The sequence below is a fragment of the Erpetoichthys calabaricus genome, chromosome 9, assembly GCF_900747795.2.
Source record: "Erpetoichthys calabaricus chromosome 9, fErpCal1.3, whole genome shotgun sequence".
Classification (NCBI taxonomy): Eukaryota; Metazoa; Chordata; class Cladistia; order Polypteriformes; family Polypteridae; genus Erpetoichthys; species Erpetoichthys calabaricus.
Genome location: NC_041402.2, coordinates 184,255,305 through 184,282,469, shown reverse-complemented (window position 1 = coordinate 184,282,469; position 27,165 = coordinate 184,255,305). Strand labels below are relative to the sequence as shown.

The 27,165-nt window shown below is 39.1% G+C and overlaps 1 protein-coding gene across 4 annotated transcripts in view; it reads right to left on the bottom strand.

Annotated features, from left to right (window-relative positions):
* Nucleotides 1-4,527: 4,527 nt before the first annotated feature.
* odf2a (outer dense fiber of sperm tails 2a) overlaps nt 4,528-27,165 on the bottom strand; it is a 42,345-nt gene continuing 19,707 nt past the window's right edge. For 2 of the 4 annotated variants that reach the window (XM_051931794.1, XM_051931795.1), the window contains exons 6-19: nt 24,930-25,059; nt 23,522-23,653; nt 23,146-23,220; nt 22,498-22,569; nt 21,850-21,966; nt 19,969-20,154; nt 18,816-18,946; nt 18,113-18,248; nt 16,571-16,681; nt 16,077-16,340; nt 12,255-12,355; nt 7,287-7,449; nt 5,635-5,760; nt 4,528-5,480 (exon numbers count right to left, since the gene is read on the bottom strand). In XM_051931794.1, the coding sequence (XP_051787754.1) occupies nt 5,307-5,480; nt 5,635-5,760; nt 7,287-7,449; nt 12,255-12,355; nt 16,077-16,340; nt 16,571-16,681; nt 18,113-18,248; nt 18,816-18,946; nt 19,969-20,154; nt 21,850-21,966; nt 22,498-22,569; nt 23,146-23,220; nt 23,522-23,653; nt 24,930-25,059 (1,918 nt within the window). In that variant the 3' untranslated portion in view covers nt 4,528-5,306. The remainder of the gene's footprint in view (nt 5,481-5,634; nt 5,761-7,286; nt 7,450-12,254; nt 12,356-16,076; nt 16,341-16,570; nt 16,682-18,112; nt 18,249-18,815; nt 18,947-19,968; nt 20,155-21,849; nt 21,967-22,497; nt 22,570-23,145; nt 23,221-23,521; nt 23,654-24,929; nt 25,060-27,165) is intronic. The other 2 variants (XM_051931796.1, XM_028808599.2) reach the window with 1 other exon arrangement.

The following is a 27,165-nucleotide window of genomic DNA, read 5'->3' as shown; positions in this document are numbered from 1 at the left end:
ATGCATTACAGTTTAAGGCATGTTGGTATAGAAAGGGTTAAATCTCAAAAAGGCTTGTATGTTTTTTTTATTTTTCTTAGTAAGCTGGAAATCAAAAATATTTCATGAGTGAAGGTCAGGTATGTAGAGAGAGGCTGACAGGCAGACCCCCAACTCCCCAGTGCCCCCTGAGCTGACGACTAAAGATAATGGTGGCAGGAACTGGACAGGTTCAAGGTGCTGACAGGGCCTGTCAAGTGGCCATGATGGGTGAGATAGGGTGCTGCGCGCATTAGGCTTAGAAGTATTGGTGGAACTAATGAGTGTCAGGATGAAGGGGACGGGAAGCTGGGAGTCAAAAAGGGGTGAACTCTCGATAAGAACCGTAAATAAATGTAAAGACGGCCCCATCGCTGGGCGCTTATTTCATTTGAATCGAGGCCGTGTGTACATCACGCAGTCAAGCTCGATTCGGCCTGCACATCCTGTGGTCGCCGAGTGCCTTCTTCAAGCTGTGTGTTTCTGCCACACAACACACCAGCACCCGCTATCGGTGCAGAACTGGCAGAACAAACCTGGGACCCTGCCATTCTCGTCTACAGTACGAAGAAGTCTTATCAGAAGTGGTCTTTGGGGAAACAATTGTGTCGAAAAAGCCATTCCTTTACTGAGGTGGCAGTAAAGCCAAACAGCGTAGCCAGAAAACACAAGCACTGGGGTGCAGATGGTCTGGACTTGGGAGTCAACATCTGCAATTTGTATGCCAGCTAAAGGGTAGTTTGTCCGGAGAAGGGCCCGAGAGCGGTATGTGGACGAATGTCTGCAGGCAACAGTGGAGATTCTCTGCAGAAGGGGCTTCATTTCCACATTGGGAGGTGGTGATGATTTGATCAGAATTGATGGCCCCCTCACTGTTGAGATGTAGGGGCACATTCTTATCCAACACACGGTACCATCAGGGAGGCATCTGATTGAGCCCAATATTTTTTTCTTTTACCCCAAACACACAATAAAAAGAGGAACAGGATATTCGTGACCAGATGGTACGTCTGTCACCTCAAAATCGCCAAGCCAGTCTGGCATTAAAAGTAAAAGCCGTGTCCCATCAGACAACTTTTCCAGGGATTTTTCAGTCAAAGCCTTCATTTACAAAATCTTAGCAAGTCGGCGCCACCCCGTCATCTAGTCTGACATGGCCAGCAATTTGCCCCTTAAACAGATTTGACCGGGTCATTTGCTGTGGGGGCACCACTGTGTGTGCGGCAGCTGAGAGGCAGTGATTGCTCATCTGGGAGTAGAGGGCACAGAGCGCAGTGATGAGGAACAAGGAACACACAAGCAGAAGAGAAGTTCATGTTTCTGATGTCTCGTGTTTTATTGATCATGAGAGAATGGAAAAAAGAGGTGGGAGGTTGCAGCTGAACCATCCATACCCATAAACCCTTTGTGCAGCACGTTTTTCGCCTTCACAAAAACGGGGACACTTGTGGTTGCTGCTGGAAGGTCATCACACATTTGAGTAATTTGACATCCCTAGCCATTTCTTGTCATTTAAACTTTTGGAGATCTTTAGGCTATGACATCTGCAATCGCAGTCATTGAGTTTGACAGCCCCAGTTTTGTACCGGTGACATTGGCTTTAGTCTAAGCCAGAGTTGGGCGATGTCATGCCTGGGGCCAAACAGTTTGATTTTGGTCTCATCTGAACATAACAACATTTTCCATTTGGCCTCAGGATCTTAAAGGTGCATTTTGGCAAAGCTCAAGTGAGACTTAATGTGACCTTTCTTGAGGAGTGGCTTTTTTTATGCAGCCCTCCAATACAAGCCACATTGTTGTCACATACACACAGTGACCACTCTCTCATTCCTGTAACTCCTTCAAAGCTGCCATTGGCCTCCTTGACCAGTTTCCTCCCCGGTCTTCCATCCAGTTTGGGGAGGTTTGTCTAGTAGTACCAAACACTTTCCACTTCTTGATTGTGGACTTTACTGTGTGTTCCTACCGATTGATAAAGCCTTTGAGATTTTCTTTGTATCCATTTCCTCACTTGTGCCTCTCTACAACTTTATCCTGGAGATCTTTTGGCGGTGCCTGGCCACCATAGTTGATGATTTGCTTTGAGTTGCACTTCCAAGTACTGGGATGCTCCCGGAATAGCAGAATGAATCAGAATGATTACAACTGACCACTGGTGCAAGCCACTTAGCTTGGTGTGCAATGAGATGATTAGTAGTTAACACCTGATTGAGTTTAGAAGGATTGTTTGGGAGGAGGTGATCCTTCATCATTCTCAGTGATTATTTTTCTGAGCTGTTGCTGTTATCTTTCACTTGGATGTCATCGATTGCATCAAGTAAATAAAAATGTTTTCATGCATTTTCGTTTTAGGCTGTAAAGCAGTAACGTGATTTTCAAAGGGGGCGATTCTTTTCTATACCCACTGTAATTAGTCATCAGTCAAGTCATGTCATTTTGTGACCCGCAATGCAGACCAGGGTCGTGTGTGCCAGAGCCTATCCCAGGTAGCACAGGGTGCAAAGGCAGGAACAAACCCTGGCCAGGACGCCAGTCTATTACAGGGCAAATGCAAACGCACATAATTTAGTGTTGCCTGTTTACCCAACCTGCATGTCTTTGGACTGTGGGAAGAATCTGGAGCACCCGCAGGAAACCAACACAGACGCGAAGAGAACCTGAAATGTGAACCCTGGTCTCCTTACTATGAGGCAGCAATGCCCCTCATCTGTAAAGTTTGTATCTGTATCTAGCTGTGATCTTGTTACAGCTCTCTGCTCCTGCCCTCAGTGAAAAGCAATATACAACCCCAAATCAGAAAAAGTTGGGACAGTGTGGAAAATGTGAATAAAAAAAGAAAAAAGCAAGTTATAAATTCTCCTCAAATTTTATTTCATTGCAGACAGTATGAACACAAAATAATTCATGTTTTGTTTTGTCAACATCATTTGATTTGTAAATAAATATCCATTCTTGCCATTCAGGCTTGCAACACATTCCAAAAAAAGTTGGGATGGAGGCAATTAAGGGGTAGTAATGAGGTATAATAACTAAATAATGATGTGATTTGAAACTGGTGATGTTAACAGGTGATTGCAATCATGATTCGGTACAAAAGCAGCATCGAGGAAAGGCCTACTCCTTTAGGAGCAAAGATGGGCAGAGGATCGCCAGTTTGCCACAAAGTGTAGGCAAAAATCTTTGAAATGATGAAGAAAAACATTTCTCAAAGACAGATAGGAAGAGATTTGGGCATTTCTCCCTCTACAGTGCATAACATAGTGAAAAGAATCAGGGAATCTGGAGAAATTACCGTGCGCAAAGGCCAAGGGCACAAGCCTAAACTGAATGGCCGTGATCTCCGAGCCCTCAGACGGCACTGCATTAAAAACCGTCATTCATCAATAAATGATACAACTGCGTGGGCTCAGGACTACTTCAGGAAGTCACTCTCAAGCACTACGGTACGTAGTTACATTAGGAAATGCCAGCTAAAACTGTACTGTGCCAAAAGGAAGCCCTACATAAATAGTGTTCAGAAGCGCCGTCGACTTCTCTGGGCTCGGAGGCATCTGGGATGGTCCATTGTGCAGTGGAAACGTGTATTGTGGTCAGACGAATCGGGTTTTCACATCTTTTTTGGAAGAAATGGACGCCGTGTGCTGCGGACCAAAGAGGAAAAGGACCATCCAGACTGTTACCAGATACAATTCCAAAAGCCAGGGTCTGTCATGGTATGGGGTTGTGTCAGTGCCTTCGGTAAAGGTAACTTGCACTTCTGTGATGGTACCATCAATGCTGAGAAGTATATCTCAATTTTGGAGGAATAAATGCTGCCTTTAAGACGACGTCTTTTCTCGGGACGCCCATGCATATTTCAGCAAGACAATGCCAAACCACATACTGCGCGCATAACAAAGGCATGGCTGCGTAAGAAGAGGGTGCGGATGCTTGACTGGCCTACCTGCAGGCCTGATTTGTCTCCTATAGAGAATGTTTGCTGCATTTTGAAACGAAAAATGCATCAACGAAGACCCCGTACTGTTGCGCACCTAAAACGTTGCTTGCAGGAAGAATGGGACAAACTAACACCTGCAACACTTAGTCACTTGATTTCTTCAATGCCTAAACGTCTTTTAAGTGTTGTTAAAAGACAGGGGAACTGTACAAAGTGGTAAATGCTGTACTGTCCCAACTTTTTTTGAAATGTGTTGCAAGCCTGAATGGCAAGAATGGATATTTATTTACAAATCAAATGATGTTGACAAAAAAAACCAAAACATGAATTATTTTGTGTTCATACTGTCTAAAATGAAATAAAATTTGAGGAGAATTTATAACTTGCTTTTTTCTTTTTTTATTCACATTTTCCACACTGTCCCAACTTTTTCTGATTTGGGGTTGTACAAAAATAAACTGAAAATAAAATTAAATACTTATTAGAGTGCTAAAAATTAGTAGCTAGTAATGGTGAGAAACGAGGCACACAAAATCCACCCCATCAGTTTAACGGCTATTGTCAGAAAGGGCAGCTTTTGAAAGGGTAGACTTTATTAGCCTGTAACTTGTGAAAAGCATTATATTTCCTTCACAAATAATTTATATACAATACAAACCATTATACTTATAAAAAATATGTATATAAATATATATTTCAAATGCTTATAAAACACAATACCATAAAATACTCAAGAAGCCAGCACGATGAGCCGACTGCCTTTTCCGATTGCACTGTGATTTATGGGACATGACGCAGAAACCGTTTGAGCAAGGAATCATGAAACTGCATGCTCAAAATTAATAGGGAGGACAATTAACACAATGGTAGGAATCAGCCTTACGTGAACAACACAGCACCTTCTCGCCTCCACCTTGGGAAGAGCACTCTATGAACACCACATTAACCTGATTACATTTTACAAACCTTTACAAAATCAATAAGCTATAGAAGAGAAAGGATCAGACAAAGGAACATGATAAATTCCCAGGATGACTTGAGTGAAGTGTAAAAAAAAAAAAAATTGGTGTCACTGATTAGCAGATACCAAGGAATTTCATCACAAAAGTAGTGACAGCAAGACAACCGACAGAAAAAGCCATTTGACATTCCAGCAGCCATTCAACTCCAAAACTTAAAGAGATCTGGGGGTTATGATGACAGAAGACAGGCAAGTTCGGTTGGAGTAAACCGGATAAATAAACAGTAACAAAATATCAACCGCTTGTGAATAAAAGTCACTGCACCAAGACCAGGAGTTCTTAGGAGGAAAAAGGAGGGGAAGGAAGACTTGCATGGCACGGGATATTACTCAGATGGGAGAAGGAGGACGCAGTGTAGAGCTAGTGAGGGGAGAATCTCCAAAAACATTTGCGTAGGACGCCTTGAGGAAGTGCACATAATTCTGTAGACTACGGTTGGTGCTGTCCGTCTGCTCCAGACGATCCCTCAGGTCTTGCAATTTGCTTTGGAAGCGACGCTCAGCCTACGAGATGGGTGGAGAGAAGAGGGAAGGGAGAAATGTGAGAAAAATACACAAGTGCATAAATACATTGGCTGAAGACGGCTGAGGAAATGGACATCGTATACATTGAAAACATGGCGTCTTGAAAAACTAACACCCACAACAATCCTCTTACATCTTCTTTGGATCGTCTCAGTTGATTGATCTCTGCTTTGGTGCGGCTCAGCTGGGCTTCTAGGTCCAGAATCTTGGCTTGTGTTGAATGTTCCTTTGATAAAGCTCGCTCTCTTGTTTGATCCATCTAAGGAAAGAGTAAGTGAACAAAAACTTCATAACAGCTCTCACAGACTGACATTATTTGTTTTTAAAAACTGTTCTTTTCCTCTTTATATATTGCCAAAGCCAAATTAAAAATTGTTTAGACTGGTACACCATATCTACTGCTGGTTCCTACCTTGTACCCAATGCTACTAAGAAGGGCAGCAAACCCCTGTCAGATTCAACCAGATAAGTAGATTATAAAATGGAGATATGAGCTCAGGTATACAATTTTATTATTTTATCAAATTAAACAATTAAAAAAATATCTAAAAGCCATTCCCACAGTGGTGTAGTGTGGTTTAGTCTGTACTCCTTAATGTCTATTTACAATCTGGCTTTAAATAAACTATTCAAGATTTCTATGTTTTCTTGCAGTTATAATAAAATATACTGTTCATGCTTAGCTGATATGAACTGCTTTTTACAAAGTGTTAAAATAGTATATATTTTTTGCTCCACAAATCATCATAAAAAGGAATTAAAATAAAGTCAGTCTTATTTTTAAAGTTACATGTATAGGGGTAAAAAAAAAAAACTGAATCCTTTTAATCCTCACAATGTCTGTGCCTTACATATGGCATTTTTGCCGTGATTCTGATAACTCTTTTATTAGATAGATAAGAAAGGCACTATATAATAGATAAATAGAGTTCTATTTGTCCCAAGGGGGAAATTTGAAAGGATGACATTTAGAGTGGTTTAATGGGATGGAAACAAACAGTACCAAAAACTGGAATGTAAAATCTCTGTAGATCTACACAGACAGACAGAAGGCACTCAACAACAGGCAGATAGACAGAGACATTGATGTAAAAGGCACAGATAGATGAACGGAGATGTTACTTGCTTTGTCTGAAGAGGGACATGCATTGTAGCTTTTACATAATCTCATAAAAATCTAGAAATGTGGTGAGTCAAAACTGACCGGATAGACATGACTGTGTTCAAAATGTGTTGCTTTTTTGTCAAGTCGGGGCAGTTTACTAAAAACAATTCCAAGCTAAACAGATGGCAGTTAGGATGTTTATGTGAGTTATGAACAAACTATTGAAAATTCAGCAGATAATCCAGGAAAGTTAATGGTGGCTCAAAATTGACCTGAAGGATATGAAAAAAGTAAAAAAAGTGTTAGGAAGCAGTAAGAAATTATAAAATGTTTAACTTGTATGTGCTTTTTTAAACTGCTCATTAATTTGGGAAAATGTAAGAAAAGCACAAAGAGTCATCCTGAATAGTTGAAATTTACGGTCTTTTAACTAGTTTCAAATAAATAAACAAAAAAAAACTGGTCAAATATTTATCCCAAGATGATGTGTTAGGAAATGAACAGATACAAAGAAAATCACCTCACATTTAAATCACACAATCAGTCAATTTATAAAGAATTTTAGTCTAGACATTAGGAGTCATCTGTACATAACTGACGGTACAAAATGAAGAAGCTGCTCAGGACCTGTCCGTGTCAACAGCATTTATCTTCTGGTCCCTGTTAGAATGAATTTATACCTGACGCCGGGCATCTTCAATGGCATTATCCATTTGCCGCGTTAGAAGGCTGCACTCCCGGGACTTCTCCTCTAATCGTAGCTGGTTGTTATGAATGGTTTCCTCTCTCTTTGCTATCACCTGAACCAGCTCTCTATTTTGCTCATTTGAATCATCGAGCTTCCTGCAAGGAAAAAAATAGTAACAGTGACTGAGCACAGGACAGGACAAGACCATTCATGGAAATACACCTGTTGCATTTTTATTATATTCAACAAGTTTACAGCCAACTGCGTGATGGGGGTTAAGCAGGTAAGTCCAGTGATGAGCTTCACTCATGTTTCTGCAAAACAAAATCTAAATATTAATTTTACACGTGTGACGGTAGAAAGAATGTCTGGGCAGGGGTGCAGGGCTAACTGATCCTTTTTGTTTCAAATTAAGCCTTAATGTTTATTTTTTCATCTTATATATAATTTATATTGTTTTAAGTCAGTGGTTCTCAAACTCGGTCCTGGGGACCCCCTGTGGCTGAAGGTTTTTGTTCCAACCAGCTTCTGTTTTTAATTGGATTCCTGGGCTAATTAAGTGATGTGTTATTTCCCAGATGCTGTGTTTTGGGAACAACATAGAAATTAGAAAACTATGTTTGGTTATAAAATAAATTGAAATGTACTAGACAGTTATGGGAATAATGTATTTTTTTTCTTTTTAACAATTTGTTCATCTTGATTTTCATTCTACTTTTCCAGGTGTTCTAATTGTTTAATTAATCCATTATTTACTAATTAGTGGATCTGACACTAAAGTACTTGCAGCCTTTCATGATGCAGTGTTGTTTGCCCGGGTTCATTTTTAGTTGTCATTATTAAGATACAATGAAGGGGGCAAACTGCACAGAGAAAGGGCAAAATATAACAAATCACAAAACAGATCAACATTTAAATCTATAGCAAAATAGAAATATTTATAAATATCTTATAAATGTAAAAATCATGCTGCTGTGCTTTTCTGAATGTAGAATAAGAATAGAAAAAAATATTAGCTAATTAAATGAGATCAGTGTTATCAGCCGTAACTGATTAGGAATCTGGTTGAAAGAAAAACCTGAAGCCACAGTGGAGCCCAAGACCGAGTTTCAGAACCCCTGCTTTAAGTTATTGAACAGTTCTCTCATAACCCCACTGGCCAATGTGTCATGCTAACTGTGCCCTGCCTTTAAGTGGATATACCTTTTCCTTGGGTGGACATATTTGTTAGTTAAGGTGTAACACTCCTTCAGTGAGGCACCGTGCAAATTCACGTAACCTTCCCATAAATGGCTACAATTTATTATAAAGGGACATCCAGGATAAAGGTCAATGGCAGGCCCAGCTTTCCAGCCAAGATAGAAAACTTCACATCAACTTCAAGCAAAACACAACAAATAAACAAATTCACAAAAGTACCACACCAATAACATACAAAGCAATACATGGCAAAAAAGAATGACTGTAAACAAACATTCTCTGCCAGGGAGATGGCAACCTGCTGAAAATCAGCTACTCACAGAGAGAAATGAGCAGCAGTGTTACTCTGCATTTACGGGAAATCTGAGTCGGAAATTCTGTGTGAACGCACTATAAAATTGGAGCTACAAGTCGGACAATTTGATGAAAACAAACCCGTCTGAGTTGTGACTTGCAGTTTTTGGTCAAAATGCACATATTTAATATTATTTTGCTCTTTATTTACACAAAAATGCCATTTATTTTTAATTGCTTTTTTATTTTTGCAGCCCAAGTAACAAATCACCTGTGATTTTCTGAAAAGTCCAACTAGAAAACCACATGAATGCAGTGATGTGAAAAGCTGAAATATCACAGCTCAGTGCTCTGAATAGTCAAAGAGCATGTGAATACAACATGCCTTTGTCTCCTTCAAGCTCAGTGTTAGCTAGCTGTTCTTCAGAGGTGCACTGTTGCCCTTTTCCATACTTTCACTCCTCAATAACTGAAAAATTGCAATTACAGAATTACACAATTCCTTTTGGGTGGAATACCATTTACACCAGTTGAATTCTGGATGCTATTGCCTACCTGGCTCTCCTAAATAATGTTTCTGTTTGAGTCAGTCAGTGTGTTAGTCTCAAAGTCCATCTGCCACATTGCCTTCCATCCACCCTCCACTCACATCAAACTTTTCCATTTAAGATTTCCTCTCCATTCACTTAAATGGCATAGGCTTAACATTGGCATTTAAAAGTGAGATAACAAAATCTGGCACAGAAAGAAAACCTCCATATATGGAGTGCTGATACAAAAGTGGACTTGAGATCAGAGCAAACAAGGCCTGAGAGGTTGAATATGAGCAAATTTACAACCGTCTTTGGGGGGGGAACACCATGCCTAATTTCCATTGTTAATTGTAGTAGTTTAAGTTATTCAATGGTTCCCTTGTAACTCCATTGGCATATGTATCATGCTAACTATGCCCTTCTGTCTATAGACACTCCTGTACTGAAAATGAAAAAAGGCTGGAGATGTAGAAATAAACATCAACATTGAAAAGGGCAAGTATGAAGATGGAGGTGGGTGTGTGGATGGATGAAAATACATATGTAAAAGGCAGTATATAATAGATGAATAAACAGATGTGAAAGGCACTACATGATAGAGAGTGACTGTGTACAGTAATTGTGAAAACTGGTAGGCAGCTTTCTGCTAAGATATTCCATCTTTTTCCATGCCATGCCTGTCAGGCATACCTTTCTTGCCCTGGCAGTGGAAGTCAGTAATGGCAAACTACTCAAAGGTTGTGGGTTCGAATCCCGCTACTGACACTGTGCGACCACAAGCAAGTCACCTGACTTGCCTGTGCTCCAATTGGGAAAAACAAAAAGAAACGTAACCAATTGTATCATAAATGTTGTACGTCGCCTTTGACAAAGGTGTCAGCCAAATAAGTAAATGTAAATGAAGCAGCATACCTGTATATGCTCTTGTAGTTACCAGTAATAGAGAGCTGGGATTTAATACTCTAAATATTAAGATTAACAGTGACTGAAACATGTTAATAATGAATATGCATGTCCATCCATTCATCCAATATCTGAGTATACTTTTCCTGTACTGGATGGAGACAGAGCATATTCTTCCAACATTATGAAGAAAGCGGATTCCAGCCGACTGCAGGGTTTACACACTCTGCTTTTGATTTAATCTACAATTTAAATCTATGATGCATTTGAGAAAAACACAAAATATGCACACTAAGAGGAAAACACTGTACTACTCACACATAGAGCAGGGGAGGACTTGGGGGAGAAAAAAACAAAACAAAAAAATTGAACAGTAACACACGCTGTTGACGTTTTATACTGAGGAACAAAATTAAAGGCTAAAAAGGCACGGTGTGCTGTACAGATAAAATCAATTTTTGAACTACAAACACTATATTAAATCTATAACAAAAAAAAGCTGCAATCTGCTATAGTAGCAAATTCTTGTTCAAACGGACCTTAATTAACTTTAAGGGGCCATTTAAAGGCAATTTAAAACCCAAATACATTTGTGTATTCTTTATTTATATGGTACTCTTTGTTTAAGCTAATCAAACAACTTGTAAATTAATAATGAAAGAACTGGAGACAGCACAAAATCACACAAATAAAAGTACAAAGATAAAAAAATGTAAGCAGAGCAATTTAAATCACCAGGCTAGCTAGCTAATAATACAATGTGTAATATCACAAGGTCCACAACATCACATGAATTTCAGATATAAATAACGTCCTGTCTGAGAGCGACGACAGAGACACCATTTCATCAGGATTTAAAGAGAATGCAACTCGTGCATCAGCCTGAATATTAAATCTAAAAGCCGCCCAGGACAACACCCTTTTTTGACATTGCTACTCACCTTCAGTAAGCTTTCTAAGTCTATATACATCCAGACTTTGCTGTTCATATTTTGCATTGTTTTTCCTTCAGTTGGTAGTAGCACATTGCTTTTAAATTTCCATACTTTGCACTTATATCTAGAGTGGCTCAAGTAATAAGGTAAATACAGGACACCTGGTTAAGGGAACACTGCTACTTTCTTTTATTACAGGGTTAGCAGGCTGACCTGCTAACATGAAGAACAGTGCGGTAGAAGTAAAACATGGCTGACTGATAAATGGCTTATAACCAATGGGTATATCAGCCTTCATGTGTCTAGGATATTCTTCAGAACCAAAGCAGCATTTAGGTCTGCGCTACATCCGTGGACACCAATATGTGGTTCTCACAGAAGATAGTGAGTCCCTAGACGGAATGCTGAGGAGTGATAGGCATTGAAGGCATCACTCATATGTACCTGTGTGGATAGGGTCTCTGTGTGTGTGCGCGTCTTTCTGTGTGGTAGAGTAGACCAACCTAGTGACTAACTTGGCGAGTTCCACTCATCCATCAACAAAACACATGGCACAATAAACTTTACTAAAAATGTTAAAGCAGAGGAAATTAGTGAATTAAAAAAAAGGCTATAGGTCTGCAGGTTCAAAGCTAACCCGACTATGCTCCTAATAAAATTGTATGCATTGTTAAAATGATGTATACCTAAAGCTTTTTTTTTGTAAAAATAAAGCTATGATTCTCTCAATTATAGCCATTACACCCCACACCGACAAAATATGAATATCTTTATAAATACAAATGTTAACCTAGACCCTCTTCCATTCCCCTGCATTGCATTTTGCATTGAAATCAACATGCTTGCTTTTCAAATTGTTAAAATGCTTGCCAAAAAATGAGACTAAATAATCTCCTGAATGGTACCTTAAAAAACTGCAAGCACAGAGGCATTTGATGGTTGTAAAGTTATACAAGGGCTTAACCCTCAAACAGACGGCTCTTTATTCTTGAATGACTGAGCCATCTAACCTTACCAGAATGATTAAGTTAGGGGCCCTGTGTCAAAATGCCTGTTATATTGGGACTGCACTAGAAGTACAGTAGTACCACTTACCTCTCCAGAATATCTATTTTTTGATGCAGAACTTTGTTCTCCTCCACAAGTGTGACATTCTTCTCCCGAACACTTTCTACTTGGCTGCCCTGCTGTTCTACCTGCAGAAAGAGAATAGCTAAGGCCAGTTGCAATAAATGAATTCTGATACTGAACCTTTCCAGAATGAATATGATATTCAGCTAAAATTTGGGGTCCATTGGGGGTGCAAGGTAAAAGAAGGAACAAATTAAGATTACTTTTTGTAATCCTCTGTGTACTCCCCCCAGTATTTAATACAACTACTTAAGTACTAGGGTGTTGTGCCGTGTTAGCCATTATCAATGAAGAAGGGCCTGAGTTGCCTCGAAAGCTTGCTTATTGTAATCTTTTTAGTTAGCCAATAAAAGTGTCATTTTGCTTGACTTCTCACTACTTACAGCTACTTAAATACACTGCCTGGTCAAAAAAAAAGTCGCCACCTGGATTTAACTAAGCAAATAGATACGAGCCTCCTATTGGATAATTACTGCATGGGCGATTATCTTTCAGCTGGCAACAAGATATTTAACCCCAACTGGTGCAATGAGCTGCTTCTCATTTCTTAAACAACCATGTCGAAAGACACATCACGTGGTCGTGGAAAAGATGTTAGTCTGTTTGAGAAGGGTCAAATCAATGGCATGCATCAAGCAGAGAAAACATCTAAGGAGATTGCAGAAACTACTAAAATTGGGTTAAGAACTGTCCAACGCATTATTAAAAACTGGAAGGATAGTGGGGACCCATTGTCTTCGAGGAAGAAATGTGGCCGGAAAAAAATCCTGAATGATCGTGATCGGCGATCACTTAAACGTTTGGTGAAATCAAATCGAAGAAAAACAACAGTAGAACTCAGGTCTATGTTTAATAGTGAAAGTATGAGCATTTCCACACGCACAATGCGAAGGGAACTCAAGGGATTGGGACTGAACAGCTGTGTAGCTGTAAGAAAACCACTAATCAGTGAGGCAAACTGGAAAAAAAGGCTTCAATTTGCTAGGGAGCATAAAGATTGGACTCTGGAGCAATGGAAGAAGGTCATGGATTGGCCACCACAGAGTCCAGACCTTAACCCCATTGAGAATCTTTGGGATATGCTGGAGAAGGCTTTGCGCAGCGGTCAGACTTTACCATCATCAATGCAAGATCTTGGTGAAAAATTAGATAGATAGATAAATAGATACTTTATTAATCCCAGGGGGAAATTCACATACTCCAGCAGCAAAAAAATTAAAGAGTAATAAAAAACGCAGGTAAAAAACAGACAATAACTTGAATAATGTTCAACGTTTACCCCCTCTGGTGGAATTGAAGAGTCGCATAGTTTGGGGGAGGAATGATCTTCTCAGTCTGTCAGTGGAGCAGGACAGTGACAGCAGTCTGTCGCTGAAACTGCTCCTCTGTCTGGAGATGACACTGTTTAATGGATGTAGTGGATTCTCCATAATTGATAGGAGCCTGCTGAGTGCCCGTTGCTCTGCTACGGATGTCAAACCGTCCAGCTCTATGCCAACAATAGAGCCTGCCTTCCTCACCAGTTTGTCCAGGCGTGAGGCATCCTTCTTCTTAATGCTGCCTCCCCAGCACACCACTGCGTAGAAGAGGGCACTCGCCACAACCATCTGATAGAACATCTGCAGCATCTTACTGCAGATGTTGAAGGATGCCAGTCTTCTAAGGAAGTACAGGCGGCTCTGTCCTTTCTTGCACAGAGAATCAGTATTGGCAGTCCAGTCCAATTTATCGTCCAGCTGCACTCCCAGGTATTTATATTAATGCAACACTGGATGGAACTAAATCTTGTGAAATTGCAGAAGCTTATTGAAACAATGCCACAGCGAATGCGTGCCGTAATCAAAGCTAAAGGCGGTCCAACGAAATATTAGAGTGTGTGAACTTTTTTTTTTGGTGGTGACTTTTTTTTTGGCCAGGCAGTGTATTTGCTCTACACTAACTGTTTTTAAAAATGAACAATGACATAGTGCAAAAGATAGCAGTGGCTAATTAGAGACATTGGGCATTTCTATAGCTTTTATGACAGACAACAGATCTTTTACTTCAACTGTAATATTATACAACTGTTGACAAAGTTGTCTCAAGTAAGTCCACTCAAACTGAAGTGAACCTCACTTGATCAAACTCTACAAACTGCCCTTGCACAGAATTTATAGGTAGGATTTACTCTTATTACTCCTAAATTATCTTTTTATCTGTTTTCCTTTGTTTCTTTGAAGTTTACTTACATACAGCTCTTTTTGTCTTTACAGCTACAGTAACTCAGCATAACAAATGCAGGGGGGTTGCTTAAATAAGATGTCAGAGGCTTAAAAACAAAAAATTTAAGGATGGATAGATGGATTAATATCTTCACAGACGCATATTATATTATATATATAAAGCTTATATATATAAAGCTATATAAAGCTAACCTTTACAAGTATCATACATTTATACCGGCTATTACAGACTGAAATCAAATGTATGTTTTTATTCTAAAATAGTAAGAATAAGAGCAGTTCACTTCTCAAAACGGAGTCGTCTGGGATCGAACCCATAAAGTTTTGATTACTAGTCAACAGTCGATACTGTTGCGCCACCGAAGCGGTCGTAACAAATGCATGTCAATGTCGCACCCTAACGCAGGTTCTTTTTCTGCAGTTATATTCTTGAATAGAAGCACACTTGTTCTCGTTATTTGTACCTTTTGTGAATGTGTTTATTTGATATTTGGAATTCAGGCTTAACACATTATACACCATGTCTACATTTTGTCAATTATTACTAAAACATGAAAAACGTTTCTGTTTTAACGATGTGTTTAATGTACATAGATTGTTGTAGACACGGAACACACATGAAATGCATGTGTTCCAAATAACGATATAGTATTTATAAAAGGTGTCATTTTGTTTGACATCTCACTCTATACAACTCCAAACAACTGACACGCAGGTAAACAGACTTGAGCTGAGAAAACTGCAGGCTGCTTGCTGCTTATCAACACATTTACAGGACAAAAGACGCTGATGGAGAGGTGCGAAGCAATTTAAGGTGGGACGGACCTACGAGTTTTTCGTAGGCTCTGGTAATTCTAGTGTTAAAGCAGTAAGAGCTCAACAGAGCTTTTTTGCTTTCCTTTACACAGTGTGAGCACAACTTACACACTATTACAAATGAACTACAATTGATTCTATGACAAAAAAGTGTTAAATTAAAAACAGGCCATTCAAGTTGTCAGTTTACTTTATAAGTTGCCACTATCACAGACTTTTGGTATCTGTTGTTATTCTGTAATAATGTGCTAAAGTTAGCATATTGACTAATCCTGCATATGCACATGGTTTCTATAACTCTTGCCGTTATAAATACACTGTAATCTACCTTGCACATTATGTATAAAAATGTCTAAAAGCCAAAAGCTAACAACTGGTAAAATTAAGGTTGCATTGGACTAACAGAAAGGTAATAGGCTCTCCATCTGCCGAAATGCAGCCTGGCAGTTAAAAATGGTTCTTGAACCCCCCCCTACTTCAGGTAAAACATCACAGGTTCAATAGCTAAGTTCAGTTTGTATGAAGAACAAAGTTAAAGGTGTTGTAAAAGAATGGCTACTTTTGTCCAATGTCTTGCTTAACCCAGTCAATCAGAAATATCACGTTGGTAATGATTCTGGATATACCTGTGGCAAAGAATGTCATCACCCTGTTCTAACACTACCAGCTGCCTGCATCAATGATTAAAAACAGTTCTGCGCTATCTGGGCACATGTCTGCTGATCTGTTTGCCCTGGCAGGTCCTCACCTTGACCCGGAGTTCGGTGAGGATAGTGGATTGTTCAACCGTCTTCTTTTCATAACTCTGCACCTGCTCCTGACAGTCCTGTAGCTTGAGCTCGGTGGCCTTGAGGAGCTCTGGAAGGGGCTCGAGCTCAGTCAGACGGCCTTGAAGTTGCTTCCGAACCAGCGCAACTTCTTTGTTCACTTCCTCGTGCAACTTTTGACTTTCTCGTTCAGCCATTTCCAATTTCAGGCAGTACTCATCTGCCTCCGTGCGAGTCTTCAGTATCTATGAGGAACAAGACCTTTAAAAATCAAAACCAACAGCCAACTGAGGTACACTAGGACAATCTCAGAGAAACAACGTTCCTGAAAATGCTGCTTCATTAGAGCAATTCTTCAACAACTTTCTTGAACAAATGTAAAATAGTTCTTACAAGTGTTTTATTTTGGAGTAACGTGGCTATTATACTTGAAAATATTTTCCCTCCATTTGTTTTTATTTTTTTGGTAACAAACCTGTGATTTGTAGTTATCTATCAGATTCTCATATTGTTTGATTGAAGCTTTTAGTTGCTGAACCTCCGTCTGGGAAATATTTATTTTCTCCTCATTTGCAGAGATACTGGCCTACAAAAATAATAAATAAAAACATCTGGAAATGAAGGTGGGGGAAGTCTCAGAAAACATGACTGTTTAGTAAAACTGAGGACTCAACAGTATATGTGTGACTAGAAAAACAGTTTTAGCCTGTAACAAACTGCAAACCTCACAACTATGAATCAAAAATGCATAAAGATTAGTGAACTGTCATGGTAAAGTTTCAAGTCGAATTTACAGAACTTGACACTAGTCACACTACTGAACCCTCTTAATCCAGTTCAGGGCCTCCATAGTAGCCAGCATTGGCACAACTCGCATACCACTCAATGTTCACTCAGAATAGGTCAATTCAAATTAACACATCTAAAATAAGAAACTATGCAAAATCTACAAAACAAAAGATATGACTGGTCAGTATATACACAAGAAAAGCACATCTTTTATAGTTACAAAAATGCACAAAATTTGAATAGAATCATTTTGTTATTTTTAATTTCAGCTAAGCAATTTGATAAACTTCAATCAAAATAAATAAGCTGTTCAGATGTCTCTTCACAAGTCATGCAAATATGGGTGAATCAATTTTCACATTTTGCATGTGCCTTGCCATTGGTCCAACTTCATATACAGGATATACAGTGTGTCATATTGAGGAGAGGGGTTAGAATAGTTGGGGCATCACAAAAACCAGTGCCAGGACTACAGGCAGCAGGAATACGCTACAGCTACAAGAAGGCATTGTCATTAGCACAACGAGTTTTCTCCTGGCCATAGTGCAGTCTTAAAGTCCACAGGATATGTATGAGTTTTCTTCTCAACTAATCTGGATAACAGTTTAATTGTCCTGCTGCTTTTGTCTAAGTGTATGTCTCATCATGGGTTGTGTTTAGCCATGTTAATTTCCAACAGAAAGCTTTTCCCCGTTTATTTATACTGGCAACGCCAGGTACTTTGACTAGTCAAGAATAAACCTAACAATAAACAGACACATTCAATTCAGAACATTATCTCTCAGTGCAATCTCTCAAGTTCAGTTCGGAGACACCCTTTGGCTGCAGGTTTTCATTCTCATCAATTTCCTTCTTTAAGGAATTGACAGCTAAACACGAGTTAACTTTAGTAGGTGATCTATAGATGAACGCCACCAATGGGGCTGTAGCAACAAACACATGCATATTCATAGTTAACAAATGTACATGTGAATAGAGGATGGCGAGTGTCAGCCTGGCATCACAGAACAAAATATTTCACGTTCAGTTATTTTGTTCTAATTAGCTATATTTTGGATAACATTTATTTTTTACATATTTAAATATGTAGAACCACAAAGATCTGACTGTCATAATTAGCATCTCAACACTACAAAATGCACAAAGAATTTTCTATTCCATGCACTAATTACAAGGTTAATCTAATCTATTTGAAATTTTTTTGTTTTGTTTTGTTTTTTTAAGTTACCTTGAGTCGTTCATTTTCCAACTTGCAGGAGGTGCTCTCGGAGGTCAGTCGGTGCAGCCTATCCAGCAAACCTTCCCTCTCTGCTCGCCCCTTGTCCTCTAAATTGTGTAGCTGATCTGTCAAATCGGCAACTCGGCTAGAAAGGACCAAGAAAGAGCTGCAACTGTAATGTATGGTAAAATGTAAAGCAGATATACAAAAATCCAAAACCTGTTCTTTGTAAACGGACATAAAATCCATCCATCCATGTTCCTAACCCAACGTATTTATTCAAAATAGGGTTATTTGAAGCCACTGTCTATTCCAACTACACAAAGCACAAGTTGGGAACCATCAAGGGATGAAGTGCCAGCCCACTGCAGTGCACACTTAAAAACACACACATGCAATCATTCAATTCAGGCCAATTTAGAATCACCTGGATATTTTTATGCATGACTGAAAAGAGTTGTAGTACTATATATACAGCTTAAATGGTTTTAATAAATAAAGTATTAAAACAAATGATGAAATCACGTTAATATTGTAGCTGTTTTGGCAAGTATTGTTCTGAAAGTTTGCAGATTCTATGTGCTGAAAACTGCACAAATTATTTTAAGTGGAGTATTTTTGGACTGTCACATTGATCCTGATCCTTAACCATAATAAGGCTAGGGCCATAAGACATCCACACAAAATATGTGCTTGTCTCACAACAAATCACCAGAATAAATTCTGCTCTGACTTGTTCAAGACTGTGATCTCCATCTCCAACTGGTTCTTCTCCTTCACTGTCTGGCTGTGCCGACTCCTCCAGGTCTCAGCTGCTGCTAAGGCATCTGCCAGTTGCGACTCCTGCATATGAATAAAAGATGATGTATGTAAGCAATTAAAACAATGCTTCTGCAAAAATAAAAAAATGGAAAACTAATTCATATGTTAAGGAGATTTGCAATGGTCCAAGTTGGCTGCAGCTGCCATCAAGTCTTTGAACCCAGGACTGTTGACAGTCATGACCAAGATGAGCTGGGCAATCAGGACCCATACACAGCAAGAGTACACTCCATAGTGCTGTTATTAGCAGTGTATCAAGAATAAACTGCAGTCTTAATCAAATAAAATAAATGTTCCATAAAAACCAGTGGTCATGTAAAAATGTAAAACCATCTGCGCATAGGGTTACAATTTCATGCCAGTCCAGCGCACCTCTCTTTCCCCATCTCACACCAACTGGTCTTTTTCAGATAACGGAGATGCTGTCAGCTGCAGTCCCCTTTTTATGAGCTCTCATCCTGCTTGCCTCCTTCAGCACCTGCCAGGATGCACAGAGTCAGTCCGCTCTCTTCCCTTATGCTCCCTTTGTGTCAACAGAATCCCTATGAGGCTTTACCAACATCCCCCTCCACCTAAAGACTGCACAGCTGGGACAACCCTCGGAGCACCATTATTCAGTCTCTCACAGGGTCTCAGACTGCAATGCCTCCTCTCCGTTACACTGACTGACTCTCCCTCAGCTACCTCACTATCCTGCTTAGGCTCCATTTAAGCGGGTGTAGGTGTTAATTACATACCCCAGAGCGCTAATGAGGAAACTGGCCAAACCATTCCTGGCTGCACATGAATGTGGGCTCGCCAACTCCCTCCATCAAGACCCAATGCTGGCCTGCCTTTCAACACAAGATTGAGTAAACTCCTGACAAGCCTGGTCTCCAGATGGCTTTCCCAAATCCAGTTGGATTACCACATCACTTGTCATGTTACATTTTCTCTTTTACATAAATAAAGATACTAACTATGTCTGCATTTAATCAAAACTAGAAATTCGATTCAATCATCGAATTCTTCAAACCGGTAGCGGTTACCACCTAAAATATCACCTTGTCAATAAGCTGCGTGTTAAGCTGTTCGACTGTGTCTTCACAGCGCTCCGCCCGCTGCTTCTGTGCCCGTGTGGCCCTCTTCAGTGCTTCTTTATCTGTATCACATTGTCTTTTCAATTCCTTCAGTTGTTCCAAGAGATGATCCATCTCCCCTTGTTGCTGGGCCATGGTCCGCTCTAAGTTCTATGCAATAACAAATAATGTAACATAGAAAATATACAATGGGCTATTTCTTGCTAGAATTAACTGCTTGATACTCTTTTATATTAATTTATACATTCACCAATTTCTAAAAATTGTGTTTCCAGAAAGTCAAATGTGGAAAACTCACGCTATTGGTCCAAGAGATTGTGATATGCTAACACCCACCTGAGAGTAACCACGGAGCACATGGCCTTTTTTTTCCCCCAATGTATTGTTACCACACAGTAATACCCATACTATTCTGTATGAAACGACGTTTGCACTGTTTTGTGTTTTTTGTATCTCACACCCTCATACACCTTTATCGTAAGAGCATCCCTCATCTACGATGGAACGTTCGATCAGAAAACAAAATGAAGCTGGTTTTAAATTCAAAGTCATTGAAGAAATTGGTAATTGCGCTGCTGCAACAAAATTCGATGTTTCTGAGAAACTTGTGCAAGATTAGAGGAAGCAAGATGATGTTAAAAAATATTTTAAAAAAAGTGTGGTAGTTTTGAACGGGCGTATAAGTCAGGGTCTGATTTTATGATCAATTATTCGGGTTTCGAGACCCGACTTGTACACGAGTATATACAGTATATGACTCTTTAGCTCCCTAAATTGAATTCTAACTACACCAGGAATTAAAACAACTCTTATTTAAAACACCATAGATAACTTCTTTATTTTAATCAAAGGACTCCTCAACAGTTCTATTGTAACACATACTCTTTAAGTAATCATTTAATATATCTCCACCAACAACTTTGTAATAACTTGTCAAATACAAAATGCGAACAGAAAAAGTACTTCTGCAAATATTACAAAAGGGCAGGCATGAGGACCTTGGAAGTGGATGTGAAATATTTTAAACAATCAAATTGAGCTATATAAATCAAACTCAGTTATAATACAAAGCTAGAAAGAAAGGTTCATCAAGGTACTAACAGGGCAAGGTAACAGGGCAGAATAAATATATTAAAGGTAAAACTATACTATTTGTAGTATTTTCTTAAATTGTTTCTGTCTGTGGTGTTGCAGAACTAACTGTTTCTTTCCTCATTTGCAATTCTTCTGCACCAGTTAGACTAGCTTCAACTAATAATACTACTACAACAAATAATTTATATAGCACCTTCTCATTGTAGGCCAAGTAATATTTACAATATACTGTAATGAATATTGAAAATAGTGTAATCACAGCTATCAAATGAATTGCTGAAACAAATATTTTCTGTAAAACGGTAGCACAGTTTTGAAGAAAATTTAATGTGGCACAGCTGGCCTGTAAATACAAGTCAACTGAGGAGTAATGTGGTCACGGCACGCAATTGGGGTCAAGACTCTTCTCTACGTAATTCCATTTACAGGACAATACTATAGCGCTTGAATTAAGTAACAGCCCTTCTTGAGAAAGTTGCTACTCCAAACAGCTATGAGGTAGTTTGGCACTACTGGATTATATTAAAGAGCACTAAATGAATAAGTAATGGGTTCCTGGTGTGAAGTAAAGATTTCTCAGTCTGTACCAACATGGGATATTCCCAAATCCACAGTCACTGTCAAATTCTTCTATAGGTCACAGTTTAAATGCGACTAATTAGCTGAGCTCCAGCTTCAATCTCATGACACAGTCATGGAAGTTTTTATTAATAAAAGCTTCTGATAGCTAAACACAGAAAGAAGAGTTACCCTGATTTGGACAGTCAGACGGTTTCCTTCAGCTTCCTTACTACGTAGCTGTCCCTGCAAGTGGGCTCTTGTGGTCTCAAGGGCTTTGGAAAGCTCAGCTGTTGTTCTTGCATTGTCCTATAGAAAAGAGGCATGCAATGCTGTAACTGAAAACTTTGTAAATTAATTCAAAATCTTTAAATGACACATAGCCATTCCATACTAGTTACATTTTTCTAAATCTTTCTAATGATGCAAAATATACAGTATCTGGATTATAATATCAACAGAAACACTAGGCCTTATTTATTTGATGTTGGTGCCTTCACTAGATTAACAATAAAGATAGAGCTTTATTGGGTATTGAGGAGAAAGGAGCAAATGTGAAGCTGGAAATCAGAATTGTTCGTATCAAAATGTAAATCCATGCCTAGAGGCAGATATCAAATTAAACATATGGATATATAAGGACAGCCAAATTAATACTTAGACACCTGCAATGTTATTCATCCACATAGCTAAAAAGGTTAGAAGAAAATGCAAAAGTGTCAAAACTGAAACAAAAAATATCACAACTTTGTGCTAAAACAAATTTCACATCTTTTTGTAATGTCCACTGTATGGTACATACATAAACGAATATAAATAAAACACTCTTCCAAAATTCACCTTTTCAGTCTCAACTTGTAGAAGAAGCTGTCCAACCTCCCTTTCTCGCTCTTGTAATTTTGCCAATAGTCGCTTGAAAGATAGAACAGAAAAAGAAACAAGCACTCAAATTAATTAAAAAGAGTTAAGAGTCAGCAGTGTGAAAAGCAGATGGGGGCAAATGCTTGGCATAGTTTTACTGTCTGGTAAAGGACTGGTTCTGACAACACAAGTCAAAAATTGTATGTTACTTTGACATTATAGGAAACAAGACAATTCATTTCACACAGTACTAACTGTGGGCCTCATAGGTTTTGTCATTTTTGCCTCACTACACTGTCTCAGTAACGTGTTAATTCCCACATTTATTATTGCAAGATTATGGCAGGTGGAATCCTCATTTTAGTTATTTTCTTATTTGGCTGACACCTTTTTCCAAAGCGTCTAAGATGCAATTGGTTCCATTATTTTTGTTTTTACAATTCCAGGGCAAGTGAACTGACTTGCTCATGGTCACATGTGCGTTCAAATCCTGTAGTTGGCAACAACCTCAGGGTTTGAAGTCCTAGGCCCAAAGCCTTAACCAAGACACCACACTGCCTGCCAATCTTGGTCTATTGTACTGAGGAGTTATCGCTATGTTTAAATGAGGGCTATGAAGTAACTCACCGCATTCTCGGCTTCTGACTCAGTCAACTTCTGCAAAAGGACTTCCTTCTGCTCAGTCAACCTCATTGCATCAGTCTGTAAATCAAGACAAGAAACAACTTAAGACAGGCTGCCACAAACAGTAGATAGTATTCTTTCATAAATATTATTTTATGCTCCTATGGTATAATGAAGCAAATTTAACTTTGCAGGACCTTTAAACAAACAACAAGCACTTATTGTTATTCACTTAGCCCACAGGGAATGTGCCTAGAATACCACAGCCATGCAACAAAATGTTTCTAACAGGCTCCATGTTTAAGCTTGATTACTATTTTCTATTATCCATGCACTAAATCCCGATGTTCAATGCCATGTATGTAACAGCATCACCTACCTCCAGACTGTGCTGCTCCCTCAGCAGGTTTCTCAAAGTTCGATTTGTTGTTTCAAAAGTATCCAGCTTCTGCAAGAGCAAATCTTTCTGTCTAGACAACAGATTCACATCAGATCCAGAAATTCGCTTCTCCTGTGGCCCAAAAAAGAGAAACAGTTTCCCATATTTCTATTCAAAGTTGGGTTAAAAAAATTAATGTATCCATGCCTGACAATCTAAAGACATTTGGTGCTTTAGAACAATCTAGATGAGAGCAGGCTATTCAGCTTAACAAAGCTCGCCAGTCCCAGCTGCTTAATTCACTTAATAATATCTTCCCTTTTACTTTATGTAAAAATAAAATGACAAGCTTTGCTTAACTAGTATTTCCATGTGCATCCTCCACATTATAAATAAACATCCGTCAAGAGCGGAGTTAACGAAAGTTAAAAAGATCAAATACTGATGTGACACTGAAAATTAACGAGTACTGTAAATACTAAAACACAGTGTTCAGTCACAGTTGAGAAGACGACGACGGGGATCCTCTTTACATTTTAGAGCTACTACCTTCATTTTAAAATGCTATCAGGGCAAGTGAGTGTGCTTTGCTTAAATGTTTGCATTTTCTTCTCCAGTACATTAAAGAGCAAACAAGACAAGGCCACAGATAAGCAGCATAAAGCAGAAGAGTAAATGGATGCACTACAGTAAAAATAGTAGATGTTTACTAGTAAATAAATGCATATCCTATCCTGAATAAACACGGTAAGGCAAGCGGATTTAACATTTAGAGGTACCCCAAAATTAATTTCAGATATCTTAAAAATGCAGTTTACCCTTTAAGATATCTGAAACTTGTGTTACAGTTATTAAAATTTAAAAGAACACATCTTGAGATATCTGCAAATATATTTCAAGATATCTAAAATACATTTCATATATCCCAAAATAACTGCATGTCTGTTTCAAGATATCTGAAATACAAATGTGATATCTCTCAAAGTCACTTCCTCTAAAATTTCCTATGGTTTCCAGTGGGACTTCCCATCTAGTTTAAGATCTCTTGAAATGTATTTGAGATATCTTGAAATAAGTAGGAAATTATTTTTAGATACCCTGAGATGCAATTTAGATATCTCAAAACAGACAGGAACCTATTCTGAGATATCTGGATTTGTATTTAAATATCTTAAATTATACTGTAGATGAGATGTTGAAAGCTGATCATTCATCAACAGTCACAAGCTTGCCATCTACATAGCTAAACTCTGTTCTTAGTATGACTTTATGGACTGTCATGTTTACATAAAAATGTGTACACACTAATAAAATTTCAATAGTGTCACTGTAGGCTGTGTATGATATACAATACTATACAAGATTATCAGAAACCAGCCGCAATGCACCCATCATTATTCTTGCTCACACTTCTCAATTTGCCAATTGTTTCACGAAGGGCAGAAACTTGTCTGGCGGCTGCCGCTCCATCCATCTCTGCTTCGACAAGCTTCTTGAGCAGGGTGTCCTTCTCAAACAAGAGGTGCTCTTTCTCTATTCTGTAAATAAGCCAAGCACATTTGGACCTGGTGACTTTTTAAATTACTAATATTACCACTCAAATTCAAATAAGCATGTAAGAAAGATGACAGCTTATTAAAATACCATATTGAGATATATTTAAAAAACCAAAAAAAAAAACACACACACAATAGGGAATTGTTTACAAGCACCTTGGTTAAAGATTTCTTCACTTAATGTTCAGCCTCTTCTCTCAGACAATTTTACACATACATAATCATGGTGTTGCACCGTGTTAGCTATTATGAATGTAGTGAGAAGTCAAGCAAAATGACACCTTTTATTGGCTAACTAAAAAGATTACAGTGTGCAAAGTTTTCGAGGCAACTCCGGCCCCTTCTTCAGGCAAGATGTAATGAATGTAATGTGGCAGCTCCCCTGGGTTGCAGCGGTGCCTTGGACTCCCACGGGGCTCCATGGGAGCAGTAGTTGGATGCAGCCCTGTTGGGTTCCGTGGATGCCACCAGGGGTGCTGCAGCTGCTGCCGAGCCCTTGATTGCAGCAGTTCCACCACACTCGGAAGTGCTGCCAGAAGTAGACCAACAAGCACCTGGAGCACTTCCGGGTGCCTTACAAAAGGAGCCAGCAGCCACTTCTCCAGAAGCCAGAGTCAGATGGGAGAAGATGAAGCTTGCCAGGAGGAGTGGAGGAAAAGAGAGAAGTGTTCTTTGTGTTTTGCTGGAACTGAGCTGTACACGTGGGAAACAGGGAAAATGGAAATTCATTAAGCCTTAAAGGGCAGCACGGTGGCGCAGTGGTAGCGCTGCTGCCTCAGTTAGGAGACCCGGGTTCGCTTCCCGGGTCCTCCCTGCATGGAGTTTGCATGTTCTCCCCGTGTCTGCGTGGGTTTCCTCCGGGCGCTCCGGTTTCCTCCCACACTCCAAAGACATGCAGGTTAGGTGGATTGGCGATTCTAAATTGGCCCAAGGGTGTGCGTGGTGTGTGGATGTGTTTGTGTGTGTCCTGCGGTGGGTTGGCACCCTGCCCAGGATTGGTTCCTGCCTTGTGCCCTGTGTTGGCTGGGATTGGCTCCAGCAGACCCCCGTGACCCTGTGTTCGGATTCAGCGGGTTGGAAAATGGATGGATTAAGCCTTAAAACTTGATGCAAACAGTTCTTATAGGTGTCTGACGATTTGCTGGTTACATACAAACTGTCTACACAAAAGCAGTGTTAGAATAAACTATGCTGCCACACCCTCTAAAGCAATGTTTCCCAAACATGGTCCTGGAGACCCCCTGTGGCTGCAGGTTTTTGTTCCAACCAGCTTCTGTTTTTAATTGAACTCCTGGGCTAATTAAGTGAACTGATATTTCACAAGTTCTGTGTTTAGGGAACAATATAGAAAGTTTGCTAAAAAAAATATTAAAATGTACCAAGCAGTTATATAGGAATGATGTATTTTTTTTCTTTTTAAACAACATTTTCATCTTGATTTTCATTCTACTTTTCTAGGTGTTCCAATTGTTTAATTAATCCATTATTTACTAATCAGTGGGTCCGACTCGAAAATAGTTGCAGCCTTTGATTATTCAGTGTTGTTTGCCTGGGTGTCTGATCTGCTCTTTTTAAATTGTCATTATTAAGATACAATGAAGGGGGGGAAACTGGACAGAGAATGGGCAAAGTATAATGAAATCAACAAAAAGAGAGTTAAGCATTTAAATCTATAGCAAAATAGAAATATTTATAAATGTCTTATAAATGTAAAAATCATGCTGCTATGCTTTTCTGAATGTTGAATAAAAGATACCAGCTAATTAAATGAGATCAGCGTTATCAGGTGTTGCCACTGATTAGCAATCCGGTTGGAACAAAAAAACCTGTAGCGACTGAGGGTCCCCAGGACTGAGTTTGAGAAACACTGCTCTAAAGCTTTATTTGCACTGTATTGCACTGTATATTGCTATCATAATGGTGAGAAAAAGTAATTGCCAGAGAAACAGACAGACCGTTATAGCCCTTAAAAGTGTAGGTCTTAAACTGTTAAGAAAGCCAAGGTGAAACTTGAGTGCTATCAACCTATTGGGTTTACGAAATGGGTATTTTTCACTAAGACCACTTTTACCAACAGAAAAGGCTGAC